The following is a 26,593-nucleotide window of genomic DNA, read 5'->3' on the forward strand; positions in this document are numbered from 1 at the left end:
GGGAACCCTTGTACACTGTTGGTGGGAAAGTAAACTGGCACAACCACTATGGAAAACAATATAGAGTTTCCTCAAAAATTAAAAATAAAACTACCATATGATCCAGCAATTCCACTTCTGACTATTTACTCAAAGAGAACAAAAACACAATTCAAAAAGATATTTGTGCCCCTATGTTCATTGCAGCATTATTTACAATAACAAGATATGGAAGTAACCCTAGGTGCCCATCAATAGATGAATAGAGAGAGAGAGAGAGAGAGTGTATGTATATACACATACACAAAATGGAATATTGCTCAACCATAAAAAAGAATGAAATCTTGCCACTTATGACAACGTAATGGACCTAGAGAGTAATATGATAAGTGAAATAAGTCAGACAGAGAAAGACAAATACTGTGTGATTTCACTTTTATGTGGAATTTAAAAAAACAAAAAAATGAACAAAAAAATCAAAACAGATACTGAGAACAAACTGGTGGTTGCCAGAGGAGAGGGTGAAATAGGTGAAGAGGATTAAGAGGTACAAATTTCCACTTATAAAATAAATAAGTCAGGGGGATGTAACATATAGCATATGGAAAATAGTAAATAATATTGCAATAATTTTAAATGGTGACAGATGGTTACTAGACTTATCATGATGATCATTTCATGATATATATAAATGTCAAATCACTATGTTGTACACTTGAAACTGACATAATATTGTATATAAACTATACTTCAATTTTAAAAAATGTAATTACCATATGACCCAGCAATTCCATTCTGAGGTATACATCCAGAAGAATTGAAAACATGCATCCACGAAAAGCTTGTACACAAATGTTCATAGCAGAATTATTCACAATAGCCACAAAGTAGAAACAATCCAGACATCCATTATCTGATGAGTGGGTAAATAAAGCATTGTACATTCATACAATGCAGTATTATTGGGCAATAAAAAGGAGTGATATACTGATACATGCTACAGCAAGGATGGACCTTGAAAACATTATGCTTAGAAGCCAATCACAAAAGACCATATATATGATTCCATTTATATATAATTTCCAGAGTAGGCAAATCTATGAAACAGCAGTAGATTTGAAGTTTCCCAGAGATGGGGTTGTGGGGAGATGAAGGGGGAATTACTCCTTAGATCAAATACTGAAAAAATAAAGCAAAGTAACACAGATGAAAAGCCAATAGCTTAGTTAAAATGATGTCGCTAAAAATATTAGTTAACTCAAAAGAAGCCAGGAGAGAAGAATCAAAGGAACACCAAACAGAGGAGACAAACAGAGAAACAAATAGTAAAATGATGACTGTAAATTTTACCATATCAATAAGTATATTCTATATTAATACAAAAGCAGGGATTGTCAGGAAAGATAAAAATAAAAAGATCCCATGATATGATGACTACAAAAATGCACTTTAAAATAAAGACACAGACAGTTTGAAAGTAAATGGACAGAAAAATAGAAATTATGCAAACAGTAAGGACAACAAGGCGGGAGAAGCTATATTAATAACAGATAAAGTCTTCAACACAGAGAATGTTATCAGAGACAAAAAAGGGAATTTACAATGTCAAATAGGCCAACTATCAGAAAGACATAATTATCATAAATGCATACATACCTAATAACAGAGCCTCAAAATACATGAGGCAAAATTGACAAAAGAAATAGACTGTTGCACAGTCATCATTGGAGATTTTGACACCCCCTCTAAGAAATTAACAGAACAATTAGACAAAAAAATTGAGTAAAGATAGAGTATATGAACAACAGTATCATTTATCTTGATCCAATAGATATTCATAGAATGGCACACCCAACGTAGAGAATACACGTTCTCTTCAAGTGCTCTTGGTACATTTACCAACATCTAAGGAGCTTGGAAGTCACCACTCCATCCTAACGGGTAAAAAGCTGAACAAAGTGAAGAATCAACAACTCTTCTTAGATCCATAAGAGAAGCGAGGTCACAGGGCAAACCACAGCTTCCAAAATTGGAGACACCAACAGGCAAATACTGAGACTCACAACTTACCAGAGCAGAAACCTCTAAGGGAACCAGTGCTGGGGCAGGAAAACCAGGACTGTAATTGATGAATTGCTGGAGACTTGGAGTAGACCCATCTGAGAGTTAAAAACTCCAAGGGGGACACAGTCATAGGGGGACCCTCACACTTTTGTGATTTTTACCTCCAGGAACTCAATCAGGTTTTCACAGTAACAATTGGAGAAAAATCTCCTCATGCTTCCAGCCTGGGGAGGGGAAAAGGACGCATTATGAAATACACCAGGGCACTCTGTTCTCCTTAACAAAGTCTTAACAAAGTCTAACAAAGGGGAGAAATTTTTAACCAGAGCCTAACCTGTGGGGGTTTTATCAGAGCCTAACTGACATGTGGGAAGGGATATACCCAACTCCAGCCCACTCTAACCATCCCGTTCCACCTAAGGTAAGGGAAAAAAACTGAGAAGCATTTGTAAAGTTCATAGTCCAGAGGCATAGGCTCACTAAAAGACTGACACCTAATCATAGGACTTTAAAACACTTCCCCTCCCCCTCATCTTGTCACCACATTACTAAAGGCCTATTTACAGTAGTCCTTTTTACCCTGTAAATCATGTCTGGGTGTCAAGAAAAAATTACAAGACATACTAAAAGTCAAGAAACACAGTTTGAAGAGACAGAACAATCATCAGAACCAGACATGGCAGGGATATTGGAATTACCAGATTGGGAATTTAAAACAACTAGGATTAATATGCTAAGGGCTCTAATGGATAAAGTAGACAACATGCAAGAACACATGGGCAATGGAAGCAGAGAGATGGAAATCCTAAGAAAGAACCAAAAAGAGGTGCCAGAGATCAAAAACACTAACGGAAATGAAAAATGTCTTTGATGAGCTTATTAACAGACTGGATATGCTGAGGAAAGAATCTCTGAGCTACAGGATATATCAATAGAAACCTCCAGAACTGAAAAGCAAAAAGAACAAAGACTGAAAAAAACAGAATAGGACATCCAAGGACTGTGAGACAACTACAAAAGGTGTAACATTAATGTGATGGGAAAATCAAAAGGACGTGAAAGAAAGAAAGGAACAGAAGAAATATTTGACACAATAATTACTAGGAATTTCCCCAATTAATATCAGATACCAAACCAAAGATCCAGGAAGCTTGGAGAGCACTAATCAGGATAAATGCCAACAAACAAATAAACAAAAACTAGACCAACGCACATCATATTCAAACTACAGAAAAACAAAAATAAAGGAAAAATACTCAAAGACGCCAGAGAAACAAAACATCTTACTTATAGAGGAGCAAAGATAAAAATTACATCCAACCCCTTCTCAGAAACCATGCAAGCAAGAAGAAAATGGGGTGAAATATTTAAAATGTTGATAGAAAAAAATCTGCCTTCTAGAAACCTGTACCCTGTGAAATTATCCTTCAAAAGGGAAGGAGAAATGTTCTCATACAAGCAAAAACTGAGGGATATTGTTTCCAGGAGACGTGCCTTGCAAGAAATGTTAAAAGTTCTTCAGGGAGAAGGAAATAACATAGGTCAGAAATTCGGATCTACGTAAAGAAAGCAAGAGTCTTAGAGAATGAATAAGTGAAGGTAAAATAAAAACTTCTCTTTTTCTATTCTCAGTTGATCTAATAGATAGAAATTAGTTAAAAATAATAATAGCAATAATGTATTCAATTATATTTATTTATTTTTATATTTATATCCAAGTGAAATGAATGAAGGCAATGATACAAAGGATGGCCAAAATCCAGAACACCCATAGTACCAAATGCTGGGAAGGATGTGAAGCAACGTGGACTCTCATTGATTTCTGATGGGAATGCAAAATGGTACAGCAACTTTGAAACACAGTTCAGTGGTTTCTTACAAAACTAAAAATACTCTTACCATGTGCTCCAGAAATAGCACTCTGTGGTATTTATCCACTGGAGTTAAAAACTTATGTTCACACAAAAAAACGGTACACAGATGTTTATAGCAGCTTTATTCATAATTGCCAACACTTGGAAGCAACCAAGATGTCCTTCAGTAGGTGAATGGCTAAATAAATGTGGTACATCCAAACTATGGAATATTATTAGGTGCTAAAGAGAAATGAGCTCTCAAGCCGTGAAAGGACACAGAGAAAATTTAAATACACATTGCTAAGTGAAAGAAGCCAATCTGAAAAGGCTACACACTATAAAATTGCTACTATATAACATTCTGAAAAAGGAAAAATTATGAAGATACTGAAAAAATCAGTGGTTGCCAGGTCTTAGAGGGGAGGGAGGGATGAATAGACAGAATCCAGAGGATTTTTAGGGCAGTGAAACTATTCTGTGTGACACTATAATGATGGATATATGTCATTATACATTTGTTAAAACACAGAATGTACAATGCCAAGAATGAACCCGATGTAAACTATAAACTTTGGGTAATAATTATGCTTCAGTGTAGGTCCATCAATTATAACACGTGTACACTCTGGTGGGGGATGTTTATAATGGGGGAGATGCTATGCATATGTGAGGTTAGGTGGTATATGGGAAATTTCTGTACCTTCCTTTCAATTTTGCTGTGACCATAAAACCACTCTAAAAAAAAGTAAGTCTTAAAATATGAAAAAAACACAAAAATATTTTTATAACAAATGGATGCTTAATTTTATCAAATACATGAGACAATCTATGGTTTCCCTCCTTTAAACAGGTAATGACGTCAATTACAGTGTTTTAATTAAACTCTCTTCAATTATACCATTTTATTGCCATCTGTTTCCTGACACTTCTAAATATTTCCCTAGCCCTTTTCTCGTGTCAAAATCCGCTATTCACTTTCTTTTGCGTTCACCCCAAATGTTCCTCCCTCCCTTGACTCCAGATTTCTTTCAGCTTTTCCTGGCCCTAGAGCCCCCTCTTTCATGCTTCTAAGAACTGGTTCTCTTCTCCCTTAACCAGACATAATATGGAAATGTGGAAGCCAACGTTTCTCAGAATGTTGTGAAATTCCTTTGGGATCATTGCAAGGAAAGAAGAGAGAATTCAAGTTTGTTTCTGGCTGCCTGAGCCTGCTCTGATTAAAGCCGCTCCACTCACTTCTACGTGTTTATGCTTTTGGATAAGATTCCATTTGTACAAAGAGTTCTGCCGGGAGCTTGAGATCATTGCCTTAGATTAATTATGTATTGTTTATATATTCTTATGTTTCCTGATCCTCATTTTCAGAAACAAATTGTACCCGTAAGTTTCTTGCCTCTATTTTAAAATTTTAAAACCACAAATAGAAATTTAGGGTTTCCTTCTTAGCCTCAGTGCCAGAAATATTAGAAATATCAAAAGAGGGAAAAAAATTACACATCAATAAATATTAAGGTCCAAAAATTCAAGTGAGACAATAAAAATACAAACTAAAAAACTTGGGGAAAACTCTGCATTTTGTCTAGTCACGCAAGTTTAGTTTCACTCCATTCCAGAGCCCCCAATATAATTCTGGACTCAGTCAACTAGTCAGTGCACCATTGGATTAAGGTAAATCAGAAGATTTGCTGGATAATGAACAAATTTATCACTGCTACTAGGACAAATCATAAAACATCTTATGAGTAGATCAAGAGTATCCTGTCACTATTGAAAGATAGCTTAGGGGGCTGGCTCCGTGGCCGAGTGGTTAAGTTCGCATGCTCCACCAAGGCGGCCCAGGGTTCGGATCCTGGGCGCGGACAAGGCACCGCTAGTCAGGCCACGTTGAGGCGGCATCCCACATCCCACAGCTAGAAGGACCTGCAACTAAGATATACAACTATGTACAGGGGGGCTTTGGGGAGATAAAGCAGAAAAAAAAAAAAGGAAAGACAGCTTATTTTTCGATAAAAATGTCACAGCATCAAACTTACCAGACACCATGATAATGACAGAGATTGGTAACCTCAAAGTTGAAGTCCTCAGCAAAGTCCACGTTTGGAGTGGCGTTCTACTTTAACACGAGCTCACTGTACATCAATCACTGGACTCGATGAATCTCTCTCTTCTGGTCACCTTAGTTTACTCTCCCTTCAACAGGATTGTGCATCATTTTTCTTCGCTATTTTGCTTTATCTTCATGTCCATTCTATATGCTTTTGTCTGATTAGCCACTGACAGGAAATGTCAGTGAGTTCTTCTGAGTGATAAAGCGAAAAGCCAATGCTTACTATTGGTTGGTTCTCCCACAGTACTGAAGTCACAAGATAGATTATGTAGCAATTCATTTAAGAAAGAGCATTTGGGGAAATATAAATTACATATGGTAAAATGCATAAATCTTAAGTGTACAGCTTTATGAATTTTTACATATGCATGCACACAGATAATCATCTACAAAACCAAGGTAAGACCATTAATTAATACTAATTAAATCTTAATTAAAGTTAGATTATTGACTTAGAAAACTAACTCCTGAACACTGTGTCTTCATGGGCTCTTCTTCCCCATGTCTTCATAGGCTCTTCCTCTTCTGTTATTTAAGAGGTTTCCTTCATGCTCCTTCTCTGTCAATACCCCTTCCTCAGGGATTAACACTATTCTGACTTCTATCACCATTTTGCCAGTTTTTGCACTTCCCATAAATGAAATTTTTTACTTGGTCCTTTTTTAATGTTGTGTGGTAGGGTTTTTTTGTATGAATTTACCATAATTTATTCACCTATTTCTCTGCAGATTTAGATTGTTCCAGTTCAGGACTAAGATAAATAAGGCTTCTATGAACATTTTTATTTTGTTCATACCTTTTGGTCTATTTAAGCATTCATTTTTGGGGGCATACACCAAGGAATAAAATTGATGGATGATAGGATAAACCTATGTATGGCTTTAATAAAGTCTTCCTGTTATGGGTTGAATTATGTCTCCTCAAAATTCATATATTGAATTTCTAACCCCCAGTACTTCAGAATGTGACCTTATTTAGAAATAGGGTTATCAGAGATATAATTACTTAAGATGAGGCCATACTGGTGTAGGTATGGCCCTAATCTAATGACTTTGTTGTAAAGAGGAAAACTAGACACAGACACTGGGAGAAGGCCGTGTAAAGATGAAGGCAGAGGTCAGAGTGGTGCTCCTACAGTTCGATAAATGCCAAAGATTTCCAGCAAACCACCAGAAGCTAGGAGAGAAGGAAAGAATAGAGTCTTTCTTCCTGTTTTAGAAGATTTAAAGATCCTTTTGATGGTAGGGCACAACACAAAGACACTTGAATAGATGAAAGGCAGAACTCTTTGTTACTTACAATTCCAAAAGGGAGTAGGCTGTCACATAAGGCCACAGTGGTTTTGCACTCACAGACAGGGTAACACCAAGGTAGAGCTATAGAGGGTAGCTTATGAATGGCAAGTGGGGTGGGGTTATGATTAAAGGGCTGCCAGACTGGCTAATTTGAATAATTTCCCAGGTTCCTGTGCATGACTGTCTATGGGGCTGTTCCTAGTTGTCTGGTACTTCGCCCTGGGGCAAGGAGGTTGTATACACAGTGGCCTGGAGTGTGAGAGCCCTCATAAGGGAAGTAGTCAGGGTGTGGACTTAACTGCTCAAAGAGAGGAACTGAGCATCCTTTAGTCAGGGCCTCAAAATTGGGTCTAGACAGCATTTTAGGACAATAAAAAACCATGTTAAAATTGACCCATTGATCCTCACATCAATGTTGAGCTTGATTATTTGAGGTATTTGAGTGACCCAAATAGTAGAGGAGACTTTTAGCAAGTAGTGCATAAGTTACCCTAAACAGCATAAAAAAGATTTTATTATGACACTAAATGGAAGAAAACAAGTAGAAGTAGAAGGAGTCCTTGTAGGCTGGTCGATAACCAAGTTCCCAATTCTATGGCATTAGCCAAGAAAACAGATCTGGAATTTTCAGAATCTCTAACAACATCCTGGCTGAGTTGTAAAGTATGTTAAAAACATAAGTTCTATTTTTTATGACAATAATACTTTGTGTATTCCTTGGTTCAAGGTGGTAAATACAGCAGTTACATTGTTGGAAGATATGAACTGAAAGTTTGGTAAGGTATATGTAATGGTTAATGGTATTTGTAACCAAGAGGAAGGGGTAGTTGTGGTGGTCATGGTCAGAGATGAAGGGTGGGAGGCTAAGGTGGCAAACTGGAGATTGGAAGTGGGAGAAGGTGCCAGAAAGAGGGAGGTCCTCTCCACAGGGGATCGAGGGGTGAACCTATATGAGGCAGAAGTCTCCTGGGGAAAGCAATAATCTCCATTAATTTTTGCAATAGCACAGATAGTAGTACCCTCTACCAGATTTCCCTTTAGACATGGGAGTGTAGGGATGTACGCTTTGGCAGAGAGCAAGGAGTACACCAGGATTATGAGCTAGGCAAACAGTGAGGGACAGTTTTTGGCATCAGAAGCTCATGGCAATTTATGGCCATCATAGGTAGTCCAGAGATTCTAGGTGGTATGAGAGGAGGTTGCTAGAGCCTGTATAGTGAAGGATTCTCTGAGGTACTAATGGGAGTGCCTGATGATTTTAATTTGGATCAATTTTAGAGCCTTTTGTTGGGGATAGGTAAGCTCATTTGTAAGTAGCAGCAGAAGAGGGATTAAAATTAAAAATTTAATTTAAAATTGGTAAATGAGGAATATGTTGCCTATAGAACTCAAAAAGGGTTAAAAGATGTTGGACTTGCGTGTCCTTAATGAGTATGTTAAACAAAACTCCTTGGAAGAGCATGTCATTAATGTAAAGACCATACTTGCGTCCCTGGAGAAAGGTGGCTATAGTTAAAATTTTGCCTGAAGAGGGGGCTGGCCCCGTGGCCGAGTGGTTAAGTTCGCGCGCTCCGCTGCAGGCGGCCCAGTGTTTCGTCGGTTCGAATCCTGGGCGCGGACATGGCACTGCTCGTCAGACCACGCTGAGGCAGCGTCCCACATGCCACAACTAGAGGAACCCACAACGAAGAATACACAACTATGTACCGGGGGGCTTTGGGGAGAAAAAGGAAAAAATAAAATTTAAAAAAAAAAAAAAAAATTTTGCCTGAAGATTATGTGTGATGGCTAGGCTGCCGAGAGACTTCATGGGTAGGCTAGTAAAGGTGTGTTGTATGCCTTCAGAGATGAAGAAAACTGCAGCTGACAGGCTGTTGAAACAAGCACTGAATAGAACATATTAGATGGAGTTACTTATTTTAATAGTATTAGATATTGGGTATGGGAGCTTCAGTAGATGGGACCACAGTATTAAGGTTCTGAAAATCTACCATGAGGCCTCATTCATTTTTTACAGGTTTAAAAACAGGCAAAACTGAGCTGTCAAATGGACAAGCAGGGAGGATAATCACCCCCTTATTAATTAGGTCTTATATAATGTTTTAATCCTTGAAAGACCTGTTTTAACTTACATCGAGCCATATTAACTATTTTAACTGAGGGTCTGTGGGGTCCCATTTTGTCACACCAATTTGTAGATGCCAAAGACTTAATTTAATTTTAATTTATTGCTTATTATGTCATAGTGTTTATGCCCACTGTCCTAGTCTATTCAGGCTGCTATAACAAAATACCATAGGCTAGGTGACTTAGAAACAACAGAAATTTATTTCTCACATTTCTGGAGGCTGAGAAGTCCAAGATCAAAGCACTGGCACACTTGGTGTCTGGTGAGGGCCTGCTTTCTGGTTTATAGACAGACTTTTTCATTATATCTTCATATGGTGGAAGGGACAAGCTAGCTCTCTGGGGTCTTTGTTATAAGAGCATTCATGAGAGCTCCGTCTTCATGACCTAATCACCTTCCAAAGTCTCCACCTCCAAATACCATCACACTGGAGGAATAGGTTTCAATATATGAATCTGGGGGAGGGAAGGACAATACAAATATTTAGTCTTTAGCAGACCAGAAACACACCTGAGAGCTAGACTCTGGAAAGTGTGGCTCAAGTGGCTTCTCACTCCTATTGCCCTAAGGTGGCCCCCACTTGAAGGGCTAGTATCTAACTCATGAAGTTTAACCCTTTAGAACTGTTCCTTTTTAATATTCCAACACTGAGGAAATTTGGGTAAGGAAAGATGTGGAAACCACCAGCAGACAGAGCAGCAAGTAACTAGGTTGAAACACAAGCTCACCCGTAGGTGGCAGTTCCTTCCAAAGCCACTCTCCTGGTGGTTTGGAACCAACTAGTAAGCCAAGATCAGACTCCCAAAAAGGTATACAAGTCAGTAGTCATGCCATACTATCCCCCTCACAGTGCCAATTGTTTTATAAGGTTGAAATATTCTTTTGATGGTGGGACATAATACAATGACAGATGAAAGGCAGAATTCTTTGTTACTTACAATGCCAAAGGAGAGAAGGCTGCCATGCAGGGCCACACAGAGGTTGCCCCCGGGGACAGAGTAACAGCAAGCTGGAACCGTATGGGGCAGCTTATATAGGACAAACAGAGTGAGGTTCACTAAATTTCCTGGGTTCCCATGCATGGCTAATTTGAACAATTTCACAAAATCCAGGGTGAAAAGGCTGTCCCTAGTTGTCTGGTATAGGGTTCTGGGGCAGTTAGGGCAGGTGCATAGCGGCCCAAAGTGTAAGATCCTGAATACGGAAGTGGTTGGGGTGTGGACCAGATCATGTGCTCAAGAAAGGGAACTGGCTGGCCTCTAGCAAGGATCTCTCAAAACCCAATCAAGAAAGCATTGAAAAAAACTACACCACAAAGCCCTCAGAAAGAACCAACCCTGCTGACTCTGTGATCTTGGACTTCCAGTCTCCAGAACTGTGAGACGGTAATTTCTGTTGTTTAAGCCACTTAGTTTGTGGTACTTTATCAAAACAGCCCTAGACAATGAATACACTTCCAAGCTAGTAGTGCCGTTTTTCATTCCTACCATTGCAGACGGCTAGTTACTACACATCCTTACCACATCCCCCTTGACAATTCACCACATCTCACAGCTCAACTCAGATTAGCTATGTTTCAAGCAGTCAACAACCCTTGTGGCAAGTGGCTAACACATTGGACACCACCATTCTACAGCATTATTTGTTTCTATGCCATTACAATGCTCTAAAATTTTCTGTATAAAATCACTTTTCACAGAAGCAAATATGTTTAATCCTTGCTTAGAACTTGAGAATATTGCCAAAAAATTATTCTGAACTATTTTTCAACATATGATTTTAAATGGTAGAGATACAACTTACAATACAGCTAACAAAATATACATAAATTTTGGGGCCAGCCCGATGGAATAGCGGTTAACTTTGCATTCTCCACTTTGGTGGGCTGGGGTTCATGGGTTTGGATCCCAGGTGCAGACCTACACACCACTTATCAAGCTATGCTGTGGCAGGCATCTCACATATAAATTAGAGGAAGATGGGCACAGATGTTAGCTCAGGGCCAATCTTCCTCAGCAAAAAAGAGGAGGATTGGCAGCAGATGTCAGGGCTAATCTTCCTAAAAATTTATATATATACACAAGTTTTGAATTCTTCTGGAACAATTTACTCAAGTCTTCCAATAGAATTTAAATGAGTTGCTTTATGACTTTCATAACAACAGAGCAAAAACCTAAAAAAGATGAGAATTTCATTCTCTGTCATTTGTAAATTTTCCTAAAGATTCTTTTTCTCTTACACATTACAAGTAACTAAAGTGCACAGAAAAAGCTTTGACAAAATTTAATACCAATTGTCTTCGTCTGCTAGGACTGGTATAACAAAATACTACAGAGTGACTTAAACAGAAATTTAGCTTCCAATAATTCTGGAGGATGGAAGTCCAAGATCAAGGACCAGCGGGGTTCTGGTGAGGCTTGTCTTCCTGGCTATCAGACAGCTGCCTTCTTGTTGTGTCCTCAGATGGCTTTCTCCTGTGTGTGTGCTTGGAGTGAGAGATATCTCAGGTGTCTCTTCCTCTTCCTACAAGAACAACAGTTGCATCAGATTAGGATGCCATCCTTATGACCTCACTTAACTTTAATTACCTTCTCAAAGGCCCTATCTCCTGATACAGCCACATTGGGGATTAGGGCTTCAATGTATGAATTTGGGGATAGTTCAGTCCATAACACTAATTCATGATGACAAAAAATCTTTCAGAAAAATAGGAATAGGAATAATAATAATAGGGAACTTCCCCAACGTGATAAAAAGCATCTACAAAAACCTACAGTTAATGTTATCCTAAATGTTGAAAGAGAGAATACTTTCCCCCTAAGAAAGAAAATAAGGCAAAGATCACTGCTGTCACAACTTTTGTTCAACATAGTGTTAAAAGTTCTAGCTAGTGCAATAAGGCAAGAAAAGGAAATAAAAGGCATACAGATGAGAAAGAAAGAAACAAAATTGTTACTAGTTGCAGATGGTATGATGGAACCATTTTGTATTTTGACTATATCATTGCCAATATCCTGGTTGTGTTATTGTTTTATATATTATATTATAAACATTATGTGTATAGTTTTGCAAAATATTACCATCAGAGGAAACTGGATAAAGGGCACATAGAATCTCTCTGTATTACTTCTTACAATTGCTTGTGAATCTACAATTATCTCAAAGTAAAAAGTTTAATTTAAAAACTTAAAATTAGAAATAACTTCCATACTGTCATTTGTAAGTGTTCCTAAAGATTCTCTTCCTCTAGATATTACATGCAGCTAAGGTGCATTTTTTTTTATTGTGGCAAATATATGTAACTTAAATTTCACCATTTTATCCATTTTAAAGTGTATGATTCAGTGTCATTCAGTGCATTCACAATGTTATGAAACCATTGCCATTACCAAGTTCCAGAAGGTTTTTATCATTCTCAAAGGAGACTGTATACCCATTAAGTAGTCACTCCCTATTCCGCCTACCCCTAGCCCCTGGCAAACACTAATCTGCTTCATGTTTCTGTGAATTTGCCTATTCTGGATATTTCAGATAAATGAAATCACACAATATGTGGCCTTTTGTGTCTGGCTTCTTTCATGCAGCATAATGTTTTAAAGGTTCATCTGTGTTGTAGCATGTGTCAGTATTTCATTACTTTTCATGGTTGAATAATATTCCATTGTATAGATATGGCACATTTTGTTTATACATCCAACAGTTGATGAGCTTTTGGATTGTTTCCTACTTTGGCTATTGTGAATAGTGCTACTTCAAACGTTAGTGTTCCAGTTTTTGTTTGAACACCTGTTTTCACTTCTTTTGTCTATATACTTGAGTGAAATTGCTGAGCCATGCACAATTCTATGTTTAACTTATTGAAGACTCACCAAATTGTTGTTTACAGTGGCCTCACCATTGTACATTTTTATTAGAAATATATGAGGGCTCCAATTCCTCCACATCCTTGCCTAAACTTGTTATTTTCTGTTTTATGATGATGGTGATAATGATGATGATTACCATTCTAGTGGGTGGGATATGATATCTTATTGTGGTTTTGATTTGCATTTCCCTAATGACTAATGACATTGACCATCTTAGCATATGCTTGTTGGCCATTTGTATATCTTTGTCGGAAAAATGTCTATTCAAGTCTTTTACCCATTTTTCAGTTGGCTTGTGTGTTTTTGAGCAGTATGAGTGTTTTATACATTTTGGACACCAGAACCTTATCAGATATATGATTTTCAAATATTTTTTCACATTCTATATGTCGTCTCACTCTTTTGATAGTGTACTTTGATGTACAGAAGTTTTTAATTTTGATAAAGTCTAATTTCTGTATTTTCTTTGGATGCTTGTGCTCTTGGTGTCATATCTAAAAAAAACCCATTGCCAAATCCAAACATAGTGAAGAAGTTTTCTTCTAACAGTTTTATAGTTTTAGATCTCCTACTTAGATCTTTGGTCTATTTGGGGTCAATTTTTGTATATGGTGTGAGATAAGGGTCCAACTTCATTTTTTTTCATGTGGTGATCCAGCTGTCCCAGCATCACTTGATGAAGACATTATTCTTTCCCCCAGGTAACGATCTTGGTGCCTTTGTTGAAAATCAGTGGGCCATAGGTGTCTGGATTTACTTCTAGACTCTCAATTCTATTCCATTGGTCTTTATGTCTATCCTTTGGCTAGTGCCAAACTGTTTTGATTACTGTAGCTTTGTAGGAAGTTTTGAAATTGGGAATGTGAGTCTTCCAACTTTATCCTTCTTTTCCAATATTGTTTTGATTATTTGAGATCCCACAAAATTCTATATGAATTTCAGGATTTTCCATTTCTGCAAAAAAAGCTCTCTTTGAGTAGTATTAACATCTTAATATTAAGTTACCCATCCAAGAACACAGGATGTCTTTCCATTTTTTTAGATCTTCTTTAATTGTTTTGGCAATGTTTTAATGATTTCAAAGTACAAATCTTGCAGCTCGTTGGTTAAATTTATTCCTAAGTATTTAAATTTTTTCAATGCTATTGCAAATGGAATTGTTTTCTTAATTTGCTTTTCAGTTTGTTCATTGCTAGTGTATAGAAATGCAACTCATTTTCCCATGTTGATTTTGTATTCCACAACTTTGCCAAATTGGTTTATTAGCCCTAATTGTTTTGGGAGGGTTTTATGGTAATGTGTTTAGGATTTTCTATGTATAAGATCATGTCACATGTGAACAGAGATAGTTTTATTTCTTCCTTTCCAATTTGGATAACTTTCATTTCTTTTCCTGGAACTTCCAGTATAATATTGAATAGAAGTGGCAAAAGTGGCCATTTTTGTCTTTTTCCTGACCTTAGAGGGAAAGCTTTTCATCACTGATTATGATGTTAGCTGTGGGTTGTTCATAAATTCTTTTTATTGTGTTGAGGAACTTCCTTTCTATTCATAGTTTGTTGGGTGTTCTTATCACAAAAGAGTATTAGATTTTGCCAAATGCTTTTTCTGCATCAAATTAGATGATCATGTGGGGTTTTTCTTCCTTCCTTCTATCAAAGTGATGAATTACATTGATTAGTTTTTGTATGTTAAACAAGCTTTGCATTCCTGAGATAAATCTCACTTTATGTGGTGTATAATTCTTTTAATATGCTACTGGATTCAGTTTGCTAGTATTCTGCTGAGGATTTTTCCATCTATATTCATAAAGTATATTTGTCTGTAGTTTTCTCTTCCTGTGATGTCTTTGTCTGACTTTGATATCACAGTAATGTTGACCTCGTTAAATTAATTAGTAGATGCTTCCTCCTTTTCTACTTATTGGAAGAATTTGAGAAGGATTGGCATTAATTCTTTTTAAAATGTTTAGTAGAATTCTCCAGTGAAGCCCTCTCACCCTGGGCTTTTCTTTGTTGGGAGGTTTTTTTTTACTGATTCAATCTCTCTACTTGTAATAGGTCTGTTCAGATTTTCTATCTCTTCTTGAGTCAGTTTTGGCAATTTGTGTGTTCCACAGATCTTTTAGGTTCTGTTCATTTTTCTTCATTCTTTTTTCTTTCTGCTCCTCAGACTGGATAATCTCAATTGAACTATCTTCAAATTCTGTTTCTTTCTTCTGCCTGTTCAAATCTGCTATTGAATCTCTCTAGTGAATTTTTTATTTCAGTTATTATACTTTACAGCTCCAGAATTTCTACTTGTTTCTTTTTTATAATTTTTATTTCTTTATTTATATTCTCTATTTGGTGAGATGTCATCCTCCTTGTTTCCTTTCACTCTTTGTGCATAGTTTTCTTCAACTATTATAAACTATTAAAATAGTTTATTTAAATCCTTTTACTAGTAAGTAAGTGTTTCTTTAGAGACAGTTGCTTTATTTGCTTTCTGTGTACAGGCTGTTCTTTCTTAATTCTTTTATGCCTCATAATTTTTGTTGAAAACTGAAAATTTTAAATCTTATAATATTATGGCAATTCTGGAAATCTGATTCTCCCATCTCTACTGGATTTATTGTTGCTGCTTATTGTAGTTGCTTTTGTTTGTTTAGTGATTTTTCTAAACTAATTTTTTAACAACTTTCTTCTTTGTTGTGTGACACCTCTGAAATCTCCATCGCATTAGTTTATTGGTCAGCTAGTGATTTGACAGTAATGCCCTTAAACATCTAGAATTGGGGGTGGGGGGAAACTCTCCTAGTCCCTGCAGATGGGCTCTGTGTGTGTATTAACATTCACCAGGCAATTGACAACTCTGCCTTAGCCTTCACTTCCTGCTTGAGCCGAGCCTGAATGTCAGCCAGAGGTGAGAGCTGAGAACCTTCTCAGATCTTTTCTGAGCATGTGTCTAGCCCTGGGCATGTGAGTGATCTTCCAGATTCCCCAGAATACAAGGGAGCTTTTTAAGGTCTTTCATCTCCCACATATCTCTTTTTCCAGCCTCTTCCTTCTCAGGCTTTTTGGTGTGTCTACTGCTTGCCCAGTCTTTTATCCCTTCCCCCAAGCAGCTGCCACTATATGTTTGACGTTAAATGCTTTTGACAAATGCTACCCAGAAGGCAGCTCCAGCCCTGAGATAGTTCCAAGATGAGAGAAACAAGGCAAGCCCCTAAGTCAATTCCTCAGGGAGCCACTAGACAGGTCAAAACACACAACCATAATTCTTTGAGAACAAGGTCTATATTGCCCCCTCTGGCATCAGTAAGCCACAGCAGAAGTATGGGCTACTTTCCCGTTAGCCGCTGCCCAACTGGGGATTAGCAGGTAGAAGGCAGGTAAGTTAAAATGCCATATCAGGCTCTTACTGAAATTTAGCAGCTTTGTTCTTCACTAGCATTCTGCTGGTCATTGTAAGCTTTTCATTAGATTCCAGAGTTCTGAAAAAGTTGATTCTGACAGCTTTTGCTAGCCTAATTGTTGCTTTAGAGGAGGAAGAGAGTTTGGAGTTCCCTACCCTGCCATTCTTGGTGAGGTCTCTCAATGCATTTGTTTTTAGGTGGTCTCTAATCATTTCTATGCCACAGTCTCTAACTTTATTCTCCTCAAAAGTTAGATATTTTTATTTGCCTTGGAGGTAACCTATTTCTTATATGGCAAAATCTGGTCACTTTCTTAGTCACTTTTGGAGACTTTACAGCCTTTCATCAAGCATGGCTTCAGCTGCTTCTGCTTAGACTTGTCTGGGGCTCCAGGTACTCTGACCACGTCCATAGCCAGCTTGCCTCATTGCACCTCCCCCTCAATTCTCTGGGCAGTCTTTCTCATCCTTCTCCTCCACCTGCCTCTCTAAAGTGCATATTTAACACTGAAATAGTTACCCACATGAACTTCCTGTTCAGGTTGATTGTTATCTCAGACATTTCCACCACAAACATTTTCTCTAATAGAATTAATCACATGAATGCAAATGTAACATATACGCACAAACCAAGTATAAGGTTCTCACAGTGTGGTCAATTGTGGTTATCAGAAACATCATGGCTTAGAATAAACTATTCTTTGCTTAGTTCTCATCTGAAGCACAGGCGAGGTATTTGGTTATTTTGAATGCTACAGTATCTATATCTGCTGTAACTTTTTAGTGATATATGGTCTAATCAGTAGTCTCCAAATGGTTTTGATAATGAGTAAGAATTTATTTTGCTTTACTCCTGAGAGGATTTTTTTAATCTTTTTTGTTCTCACTTAGAATGAAAACTAGGCCAGCTAATAACTCCATGATTACATTGTCAGCTAACAGATCCTACCATACATTCAATGAGTAGCATGGCAGAGAGAGAGACATATTCTGAGTGAGCTATGATGGGTTTTATTTCATCTTACCTGCAGATCTGTACCAAAGAGGACAGGAGAGAATTTAAAAATGGACAGAAACTCTCATTTTTGTCATCCTACCTCTTTCCTCTCGTACTCCTCCAGTTGTAAAACAAAAGAAAAAAGAACTAGATAGTGCTACCCCACGAAACAAAATACAAATGTAAAAAAGAAATCACGATTAGTGATTAACAATAAATCCATTTAAATGTATAGTTAAAACTAAACACTTGAGGGAATTATGGCTAAAGAACAGAATGTAAATATTTGAAACCTTCAAAATATAAAAATGGTATATAACTAACAAATCAGAAAGTAGGAGGAAAGGTGGTTTGAAGAAGTGTAAAGTTGTTAAGATTTCTTCATTTTTCATGTCAGGGAGTCAACTGACACTATGTGACAGTGAAAATATAACATAAGTTATATCATCCTCTTAAAAAATGTTCGCAATCTTTTAACTTAGAGAAATCCTTTAGAAATAAGTGTTTCATCTGGTAAAGACATTTTTTTTTTGTATGTAGGTGGCAAGAGTCCAAACTCATTTGAATAAACACATACGCAGATTTGCTTTCTCTACTTGGCATGCTGTAGTTTTTGTTTTGTTTTCTTTAGTTTAGTTTATTGAATGCCTTATACATCATTACAGTAAACTGGAAAATATTGCTTCTGAAAAGGAGCTCATATTTATATACGTATATATGCATATATACTTTATTTTTTAGAGCAGTTTGAGGTTCACAGCAAAATTGAGCGGAAAGTACAAAGAGTCCCTATGTACGCTGAACCCCAACTCATGCATAGCCTCTCCCATTATCAACATCCCCACCGAAGTGGCACAATTGTTACAATCGATGAACCAACACTGATACATCATTATCACTCAAAGTCCCTACTTAACACTAATGCTCACTCTTGGTGTTGTACATGGTGGAGACATTTTTATCTCAAATTCAGTAAGAACTTCTCTTTCTTCCTCTAGTTTAAAATCAAGTAACAATAAATGTAATATTTTGTATTGAAAGTAAAATGATTATATAAAAGAATTTTTGTGAAATAATTTCTGTCTTTCCTTCTTTTTACATATATTCATACATCATTCGACTAACGTTAACAGTGTTTCCAGGTGGTGGAAATTTATGAAATTACGTTTTTCTCTATTGCTTGAATTTCCTATAGTAAGCATGTTTCGTTTTCACCAAAATAGAGTGTCATTATTTAAAATAAAAAAACCAAAGAGAAAAATATATACCTAAGTGACCACTCATAAATATCCCCGCAGTAAATGTTAATGCTGATTTATAACATATTTGGCAGAACTGTGTTAGAAAGGTATCTTGAAAAACAGTAGGAGACTTTAAAAACCCCAGAGAAAGATACAGTAAACATTTAGATTTGGGAAAACAAAAGCAATAAGTGAGATACCTCAAGTGTTTATTTAGGTTAAAAATGGAAAAGTATTTATATCAAACTTGACACATACTTAAGGCAAGTTAGACCAAGTCCCACAGTATATTAGTCAACTAATGCAGCCACAAACTGGCTGCAAAATACCACAAACTGGCTGGTTAAACACACAGTGTTTGTCCAGAAGGCAGGTTGTTAAGGTTGGAGGCTGTGTAAGTTAATAACAAAAACCAGAGCCCTGCTTGTGTTAATTTTAAAGAAAATGGCCAGAAGTCACTTCATTTATAAAACAGGACAAAAACACAGAAAGAGAGAGCAAGCTCTACAGTTCAGGAACAAGTCTGAGTCTTAACCACCAGGAATCGCAAATATCTTTTTATAACTCTAAAAAAAGACTGACAGCCAGCAACTCAGAAATATACAACCAATTCAGGTAAATCAAATGATACAATTTATGAATTTTCACTAGGTTTTTTCACATTTGGTAATATTTTATAACTTTATATAATTTTCTAAAGTGATGATTCCCAAAGTTAAAACTAATTCAGTCTTAAGTGGTCCTAATATATATTTCTTATCAGCTAAAACAGCAATTATCAGACATTATGGTCTCAGGATCCCTTTATACCCTTAGAAATTATTGAGGACCCCAAAGAAATTACCTTAGAAAAATCTAGAAACACACAAAAAATATACAAGTAGTCACTCCATAAGCCATCAATGCAACAATATTAATATATGCCACACAGCATATAGAAAATTCTATTGTGCACTTATGAGAGATGTAAGTGCAAAAAGCAAAATAACATCTTAGTATTATTATGAAAATAGAAACAACCTTGAGGACTTCCTGCAAGGGGTCCTTGGACCACATTTTGACTAGAGCTAAGCTATAAGAAGCTGGAAAGTCCAAAGATTGCTCTTCTCTTGTCCTCTAAAGTGTCAAAAATGTTAGGGATCAAGAAAATATAGAAAAAAGAAAAATGTGATCTGATTTAGTACTTGTTTTTCTGAATTTAGCAATTCTAGTTAGCAATGCAATTGTGAATAGAAAGCTATTTGCACTTTTAAATAGAAACCTATTTCTTCTGATTATATGCTATTTTGCCCCACAAAGATTGCTGCTGTGCCTTATCACATCTAAAAAAAATGCATATAAGACATAAAAGCTTTCACATAAATGATCAGCTACCCCCAATTTCTATTTCCATCCCTGTTAATAAGAAAATCTAGAGGATAGTGTCAAGATAGCAGCATAGACAGACTCTGAACTCACCTCCTCCCATGGATACAACAAATTTACAACTGCCCTTGGAACAATTACCCCGAGAGAGAACTGAAAACTGGATAAAAAGAACCCCCAAAGCAAAGGACAGGGCTGACTGAGGTAGAAGGCAGAAATTCCTTCCTGGAGAGAAAAAAGCCACATTCTAGCCACAGTGTTTCACAGTTGGCTGGGAAAAGTCTTAAGGTATGAAGTCTTCCCTAGAGGAGTGGGGGATCTGAGCGGGGGAGCATTACCACAATAAGCAGCTTTTGGTCTCAGCACAACCAAGACAAATGTCATAATATTTGGCTTTGCTGATTATTAACTAAAACAGGGAATACCCCTAGAAAAGCTCTCAGACATAAAGGAAAATAAAAGTCTGCCCTTAAAGGGCCCATGCATAAATTCACTCATTTCAGAAAGCAACCTAAAATCACCAGAAAGAAAGGTGCACAGTCCTTTGATGAAAAGAGGCTCACTTGATAGGCTCTGGGTGCATCTCAGTGAGAGATGAGATCTCTCCAGGAACTGAGACATTGGTGGCAGCCATTATTGAAACCTAGGACAGGCATGCTGACACAGATGGTGGCAGAGACCATTGGACTTCTTCCCCTGGCCTGTTTGCCCAGTAGTCTCCCCCATCTACTAGAGCACTGATTTAATCCAGCTCAGCAAGGGCAGGCAGCTTGCCCTAGGGACTAGCCCCATCCAACAGCTAGCCCTCGGGCAACTTGTGGGCCTGCATAGGCTGGGTGCTTGGATGCTCTGCAGCAGGGCAAGTGGGTCTCCCTGTGTGAGGCAGGGCAGGTGTGAGGGGTAGGCCTGTGTTGGTGGAGAGTATGGGGCCTCTGCAGTGGGGCAACTTGATATGCTTCAGTCGGTGGAGATGCACACATGGTGTAGGACTCTGTTGATGGCATGTGTGGCCTTGTGGGCAGTGGGGCCTGTCAGCTGCAGCAGACTTGTGCTTCTCAAACAGCCACATAGGGGGTAAGCCTCACCTTCCAAAGCCTGAAACAATTGGGTGCTCCTTTGCCTGGGGCCAGCCCCAGTGGCAAATCTGAGAAAGCTGAAAACAGCCTTGAAAGCCAGAGGCCTAAAGCAATTGTAAACCCTTGAGCCTAGCAACCAGCCATGCTGCAGGCCCAACAGAAAAACTGCAACACGAATGTACTATTAGATCTTGCAGCCAACTATGCTGGGGCTCTCCACACCCAATAAAGTGACAGAAGGGACCAGAGCAGCCACATGCAGCTGAGCATTACAACTAACTGGCTAGAGGGACAACCTAGCCTGCCCAGGCACCTGCAGCAAGAACAACCTTGCCACAACAGAAGTACACATGTAGCCCCCACAGGGGACACTCACAACATTTGGAACTGGTGATGAAAGGGAAGCACACTACTGGGCCTCATAAGGCATCTCTTACACAAGACCACCTCTCCAAGATCAGGAGACATAGTTGATCTACCTAATACATAGATATCAGCACAGAGAAAAAGCCAAAGTGAGGAGACAAAGGAATACATGTCAAGTAAGGGAACAGGACAAAACGCCAGAAAAAGAACTAAATGAAACAGAGATAATCAATCTACCTGATAAAGAGTTCAAACTAATAGTCATAAGGATGCTCACTGATCTTGGGAGAAGAATGGATGAATTCTGTGAGAACATCAACAAAGAATTGGAAAATACAAAAAAGACCCAATCAGAAATGAAGAATACAATACTGGCAATGAAAAATTCACTAGAGGGTCTCAATAGCAAAGCAGATGATACAGAAGAATGGATTGGCAAGCTGGAGGAAAGACTAGAGGAAATCACCCAAGCTGAACAGATGAAAGAAAAAAGAATGACGACAGTCTAGGGGGCCTCTGGGACAACATCAAGCACACTCATATTTGTGTTATAGGAGTCTCAGAAGGGGGAGGCAGACAAAGTGGCAGAGCACCTATTTGAAGAAATAATAGCTGAAAACTTTCCTAACCTAAGGATGAAACAGACATCCAGGTACAGGAAGCACAGAGAACACCAAACAAGATAAACCAAAAGAGGCTCACACCAAGACACATTATAATTAAAATGTCAAGAATTAAAGATAAAGAGAGAATCCTAAAAGCTTCAAGAGAAAGGCAACAGGTTACACTCAAAAGAAACCCCATAAGGCTATCAGCTAACTTCTCAGCAGAAACCTTACAGGCTAGAAGGGAGTGGCATGTATATGTAAAGTGCTGAAAGGAAAAAACCTACAGCCAAGAATACTCTACCTGGCAAGGTTATCATTCAGAATGGAAAGAGAGATAAAGAGTTTCCCAGACAAGTAAATATTAAAGGAGTTTATCACCAAGAAACAAGTCTTACACGAAATGCTAAAGGGACTTATTTAAGTGGGAAAGAGAAGATCACAAATAAGAATAAGAATATTATCAAAAGAAAAACAATAAAATCACTGGTAAAGGCAAAAATACAGTAAAGGTAGCAGATGAACCACCTATGAAGATAATATGAAGGTCAAAAGACAAAAGTACTAAAATTACCTATTTCCATGTTAAGAGGGTAATGGATACACACACACACACACAAAGAGGTTAGATATTATATCAAAAACATAAAATGTGGGAGGAGGGGAATAAAAGCTTAGAACTTTTAGAAAGAGGTCAAACTAAAGAGACCATCAACTTAACATAGATTGCTATATACATAGGTTATTATATACAAACCTCATGGTAATCACAAGCCAGAAAGCTATAATAAACACACAAAAAATTAATAGAAAGGAGCCCAAACATAATACTAAAGAAAGTCATTAAACCACAAGGGACGAGAACAAGAGAAGAAGAAAGTAACAGAGAAGAGCTGCTAAAACACCCAGAAAAAAGTTACAAAATGGCAATAAGTACATATTTATCAATAGCTACTTTAAATGTCAATGGACTAAATGCTCCAGTCAAAAGGCACGGGGTGGCTGATTGGAAAAACAACAAGACCTATCTATATGCTACATACAAGACACCCACTTCAGACCTAAAGACACTCACAAACTGAAAGTGAAAGGATGGAAAAAGATACTCCATGCAAATGGCAATGAAAAGAAAGCAGGGGTAGCAATACTTATGACAGACAAAATAGACTTCAAAAGAAAAACTGTAACAAGAGACAAAGAAGAGCACTACAAAATGATAAAGGGAACAATCCAATAAGAGGATATAACACTTGTAAATATCTATCCGCCCAACATAGGAGCACCTAAATATATAAAGCAATTGTTAACAGACATAAAAAGAGAAATAATAACACAATAATAGTAGGGGACTTTAACACTCTACTTACACCAATGAATAGATCATCCAAACAGAAGATCAACAGGGAACATTGGCCTTAAATGACACATTAGACCAGATGGACTTAGTAGATATATAGAGAACGTTCCATCCAAGAACCACAGAATACGCATTCTTTTCAAATGAACATGGAACATTCTCCAGGATTGACCACATATTAGGCCACAAAACGAGTCTCAATAAATTTAAGAAGATTGAAATAATACCAAGCAGCTTTTCTGACCACAGAAGTGTGAAACTAGAAATCAACTACAGGAAGAAAATCAGAAAAGCCACAAATATGTGGAGATTAAACAAAATGCTACTGAACAATGATTGGGTCAATGAAAAAAATAAAAAATACCTGGAGACAAATGAAAATGAAAATATGACATGCCAAAATTTATGGGATACAGCAAAAGAAGTTCTAAGCAAGGAGTTTGTAGCAATACAGCCTTACCTCAGCAAGCAAGAAAAATCTCAAATAAACAATCTAACAGTGCACCTAAAGGAACTGTAAAAAGAAGAACAAACAAAGCCCAAAATCAGTAGAAAGAAGAAAATAATAAAAATTAGAGCAGAAATAAATGAAATAGAGACTAAAAAGACAATAGAAAAATCAATGAAACGAAGAGCTGGTTCCTTGAAAAGATAAACAAAATTGACAAACCTTTAGCTAGACTCACCAAAAAAAAGAGAAGCCTCAAATAAATAAAATCAGAAATGAAAGAGGAGAAATTACAATGGACACCTCAGAAATACAAAAGATTATAAGAGAATACTGCTAAAAGCTATATGCCAACAAATTGGATAATCTAGAAGAAATGGATAAATTCTTAGAATCATACAACCTTCCAAAATTGAATGAAGAAGAAATAGAGAATTTGAACAGATCAATCACCATAAGGAAATTGAAACAATAACCAAAAACCTCCCAAAAAATAAAAGTCCAGGACCAGATGACTTCCCTGGTGAATTCTAACAAACATTCAAAGAAGACTTGGTACCTATCCTTCTCAAACTTTTTCAAATAATTGAAGAGGAAGAGAAGCTCCCTAACTCATGCTACAAAGAGAACATTACCTTGATATCAAAACCAGACAAGGACAACACAAAAAAAAGAAAATTACAGGCCAATATCACTGATGAACATTGATGCAAAAATCCTCGAAAAAATACTAGCAAATTGAATATAACAATATGTTAAAAAATCATATACCATGATCAAGTATGATATATTCCAGGGATGCAGGGATGGTTCAACATCTGCAAATCAATCAATGAGATACAGCAAATGAAGAATAAAACTCACATGATCATCTCAATAGATGCAGAGAAAGCATGTGATGAGATACAGTATCCATTTATGATAAAAACTCTGAATAAAATAGTTATATAAGGAAAATACCTCATCATAATAAAGGCCATATATGACAAACCCACAGCTAATATCAGTCTCAATGGAGAAAAACTGAAAGCTATCCCTCTAAGAACAGGAACCAGACAAGGATGCCCACTTTCACTGCTCTTATTTAACATAGTGTTGGAAGTCTTAGCCAGAGCAATCAGGCAAGAAAAAGAAATAAAAGGGATCCACATTGGAAAAGAAGAAGTGAAACTGTCACTATTTGCAGATGACATGATTTTGTATATAGAAAACCCTAATGAATCTACCAAAAAATTTTTAGAAATAACAAATGAATTGGTAAAGTTGCAGTATACAAAATCAGCTTACAAAAATCAGTTGTGTTTCTATACACTAACAACAAAGTTGCAGAAAGAGAAATTAAGAATACAATCCCATTTATAACTGTAACAAAAAGAATAAAATACCTAGGAATAAACTTAACCAAAGAGGTGAAACATCTATACACTGAAAACTATAAAACATTGTTGAAAGAAATTGAAGAAAACACAATGAAATGGAAAGATATTTTGTGCTCTTGGATTGGCAGATTTATCATAGTTAAAATGTCCATACTCCCTAAAGCAACCTACAGATTCAATGCAATCCCTATTAAACTTCCAACAACAGTTTTCACCGAAGTAGAGCAAAGAATCCTAAATTTGTATGGGCCAAGAAAAGACTCCAAATAGCCAAAGGAATCCTGAGAAAAAAAAAGAACAAAGCTGGAGGTATTATACTCCCTGATTTTGAGCTATACTATGAAGCTATAGTAACCAAAACAGTATGGTACTGGCACAAAAATGGATACACAGATCAATGCAACAGAATTGAGAGCCCAGAAATAAACCCACACATCTGTGGACAGCTAATTTTTGACAAGGGAGCCAAGAACACACAATGGAGAAAGGAAAGTCTCTTCAATAAATAGTGTTGGGAAAACTGGACAGCCATATGGAAAAGAATGAAAGTAGATCATTATCTTATACCATTTATAAAAATTAACTCTAAATGGATTAAAGATTTGAATGTAAGACTTGAAGCCATGAAACTTCTAGAAGAAAACATAGGCAGTATGCTCTTCAACATTAGTCTTAGCAGCACATTTTCAAGTACCATGTCTGACTGGGCAAGAGAAACAACACAAAAAATAAACAAAAGGGACTACATCAAACTAAAAAACTTCTGCATAGCAAAGGAAACCATGAACAAAACAAAAAGACAACCTAACAACTAGAAGATATTTGCAAACCACATCTGATAAGGAGTTAATATCCAAAATATACAAAGAACTCATACATCTCAACAACAAAAAAAAACAATTAAAAAATGGGCAAAAGATCTGAACAGACATTTCTCCAAAGAAGATACACAGATGGCCAACATGCACATGAAAGGATGTTTAACATCACTAATTATTAGGGAAACGCAAATCAAAACTACAATGCAATAGGAGCCAGCCCAGTGGCATAGCGGTTAAGTTCACGTGC

General features: G+C 37.1%; 1 protein-coding gene across 9 annotated transcripts in view; it reads right to left on the bottom strand.

Annotated features, from left to right (window-relative positions):
* The window catches only part of LOC106829511 (cell surface glycoprotein CD200 receptor 1-like), a 38,257-nt gene extending 30,882 nt beyond the window's left edge, over window positions 1-7,375 (bottom strand). For 2 of the 9 annotated variants that reach the window (XM_044771594.2, XM_014838654.3), the window contains exon 1: window positions 5,933-6,195. In XM_044771594.2, coding sequence (XP_044627529.2) covers window positions 5,933-5,942 — 10 coding nt within the window. In that variant the 5' untranslated portion in view covers window positions 5,943-6,195. Of the gene's footprint in view, window positions 1-2,049; window positions 2,268-5,932; window positions 6,199-7,305 lie in introns of those variants that run through there. The other 7 variants (XM_070508835.1, XM_070508833.1, XM_070508829.1 and 4 more) reach the window with 7 other exon arrangements.
* Between the last annotated feature and the right edge of the window lie 19,218 nt (window positions 7,376-26,593).

The sequence above is a fragment of the Equus asinus genome, chromosome 5 (genome assembly GCF_041296235.1).
Source record: "Equus asinus isolate D_3611 breed Donkey chromosome 5, EquAss-T2T_v2, whole genome shotgun sequence".
In the NCBI taxonomy this organism is placed as follows: Eukaryota; Metazoa; Chordata; class Mammalia; order Perissodactyla; family Equidae; genus Equus; species Equus asinus.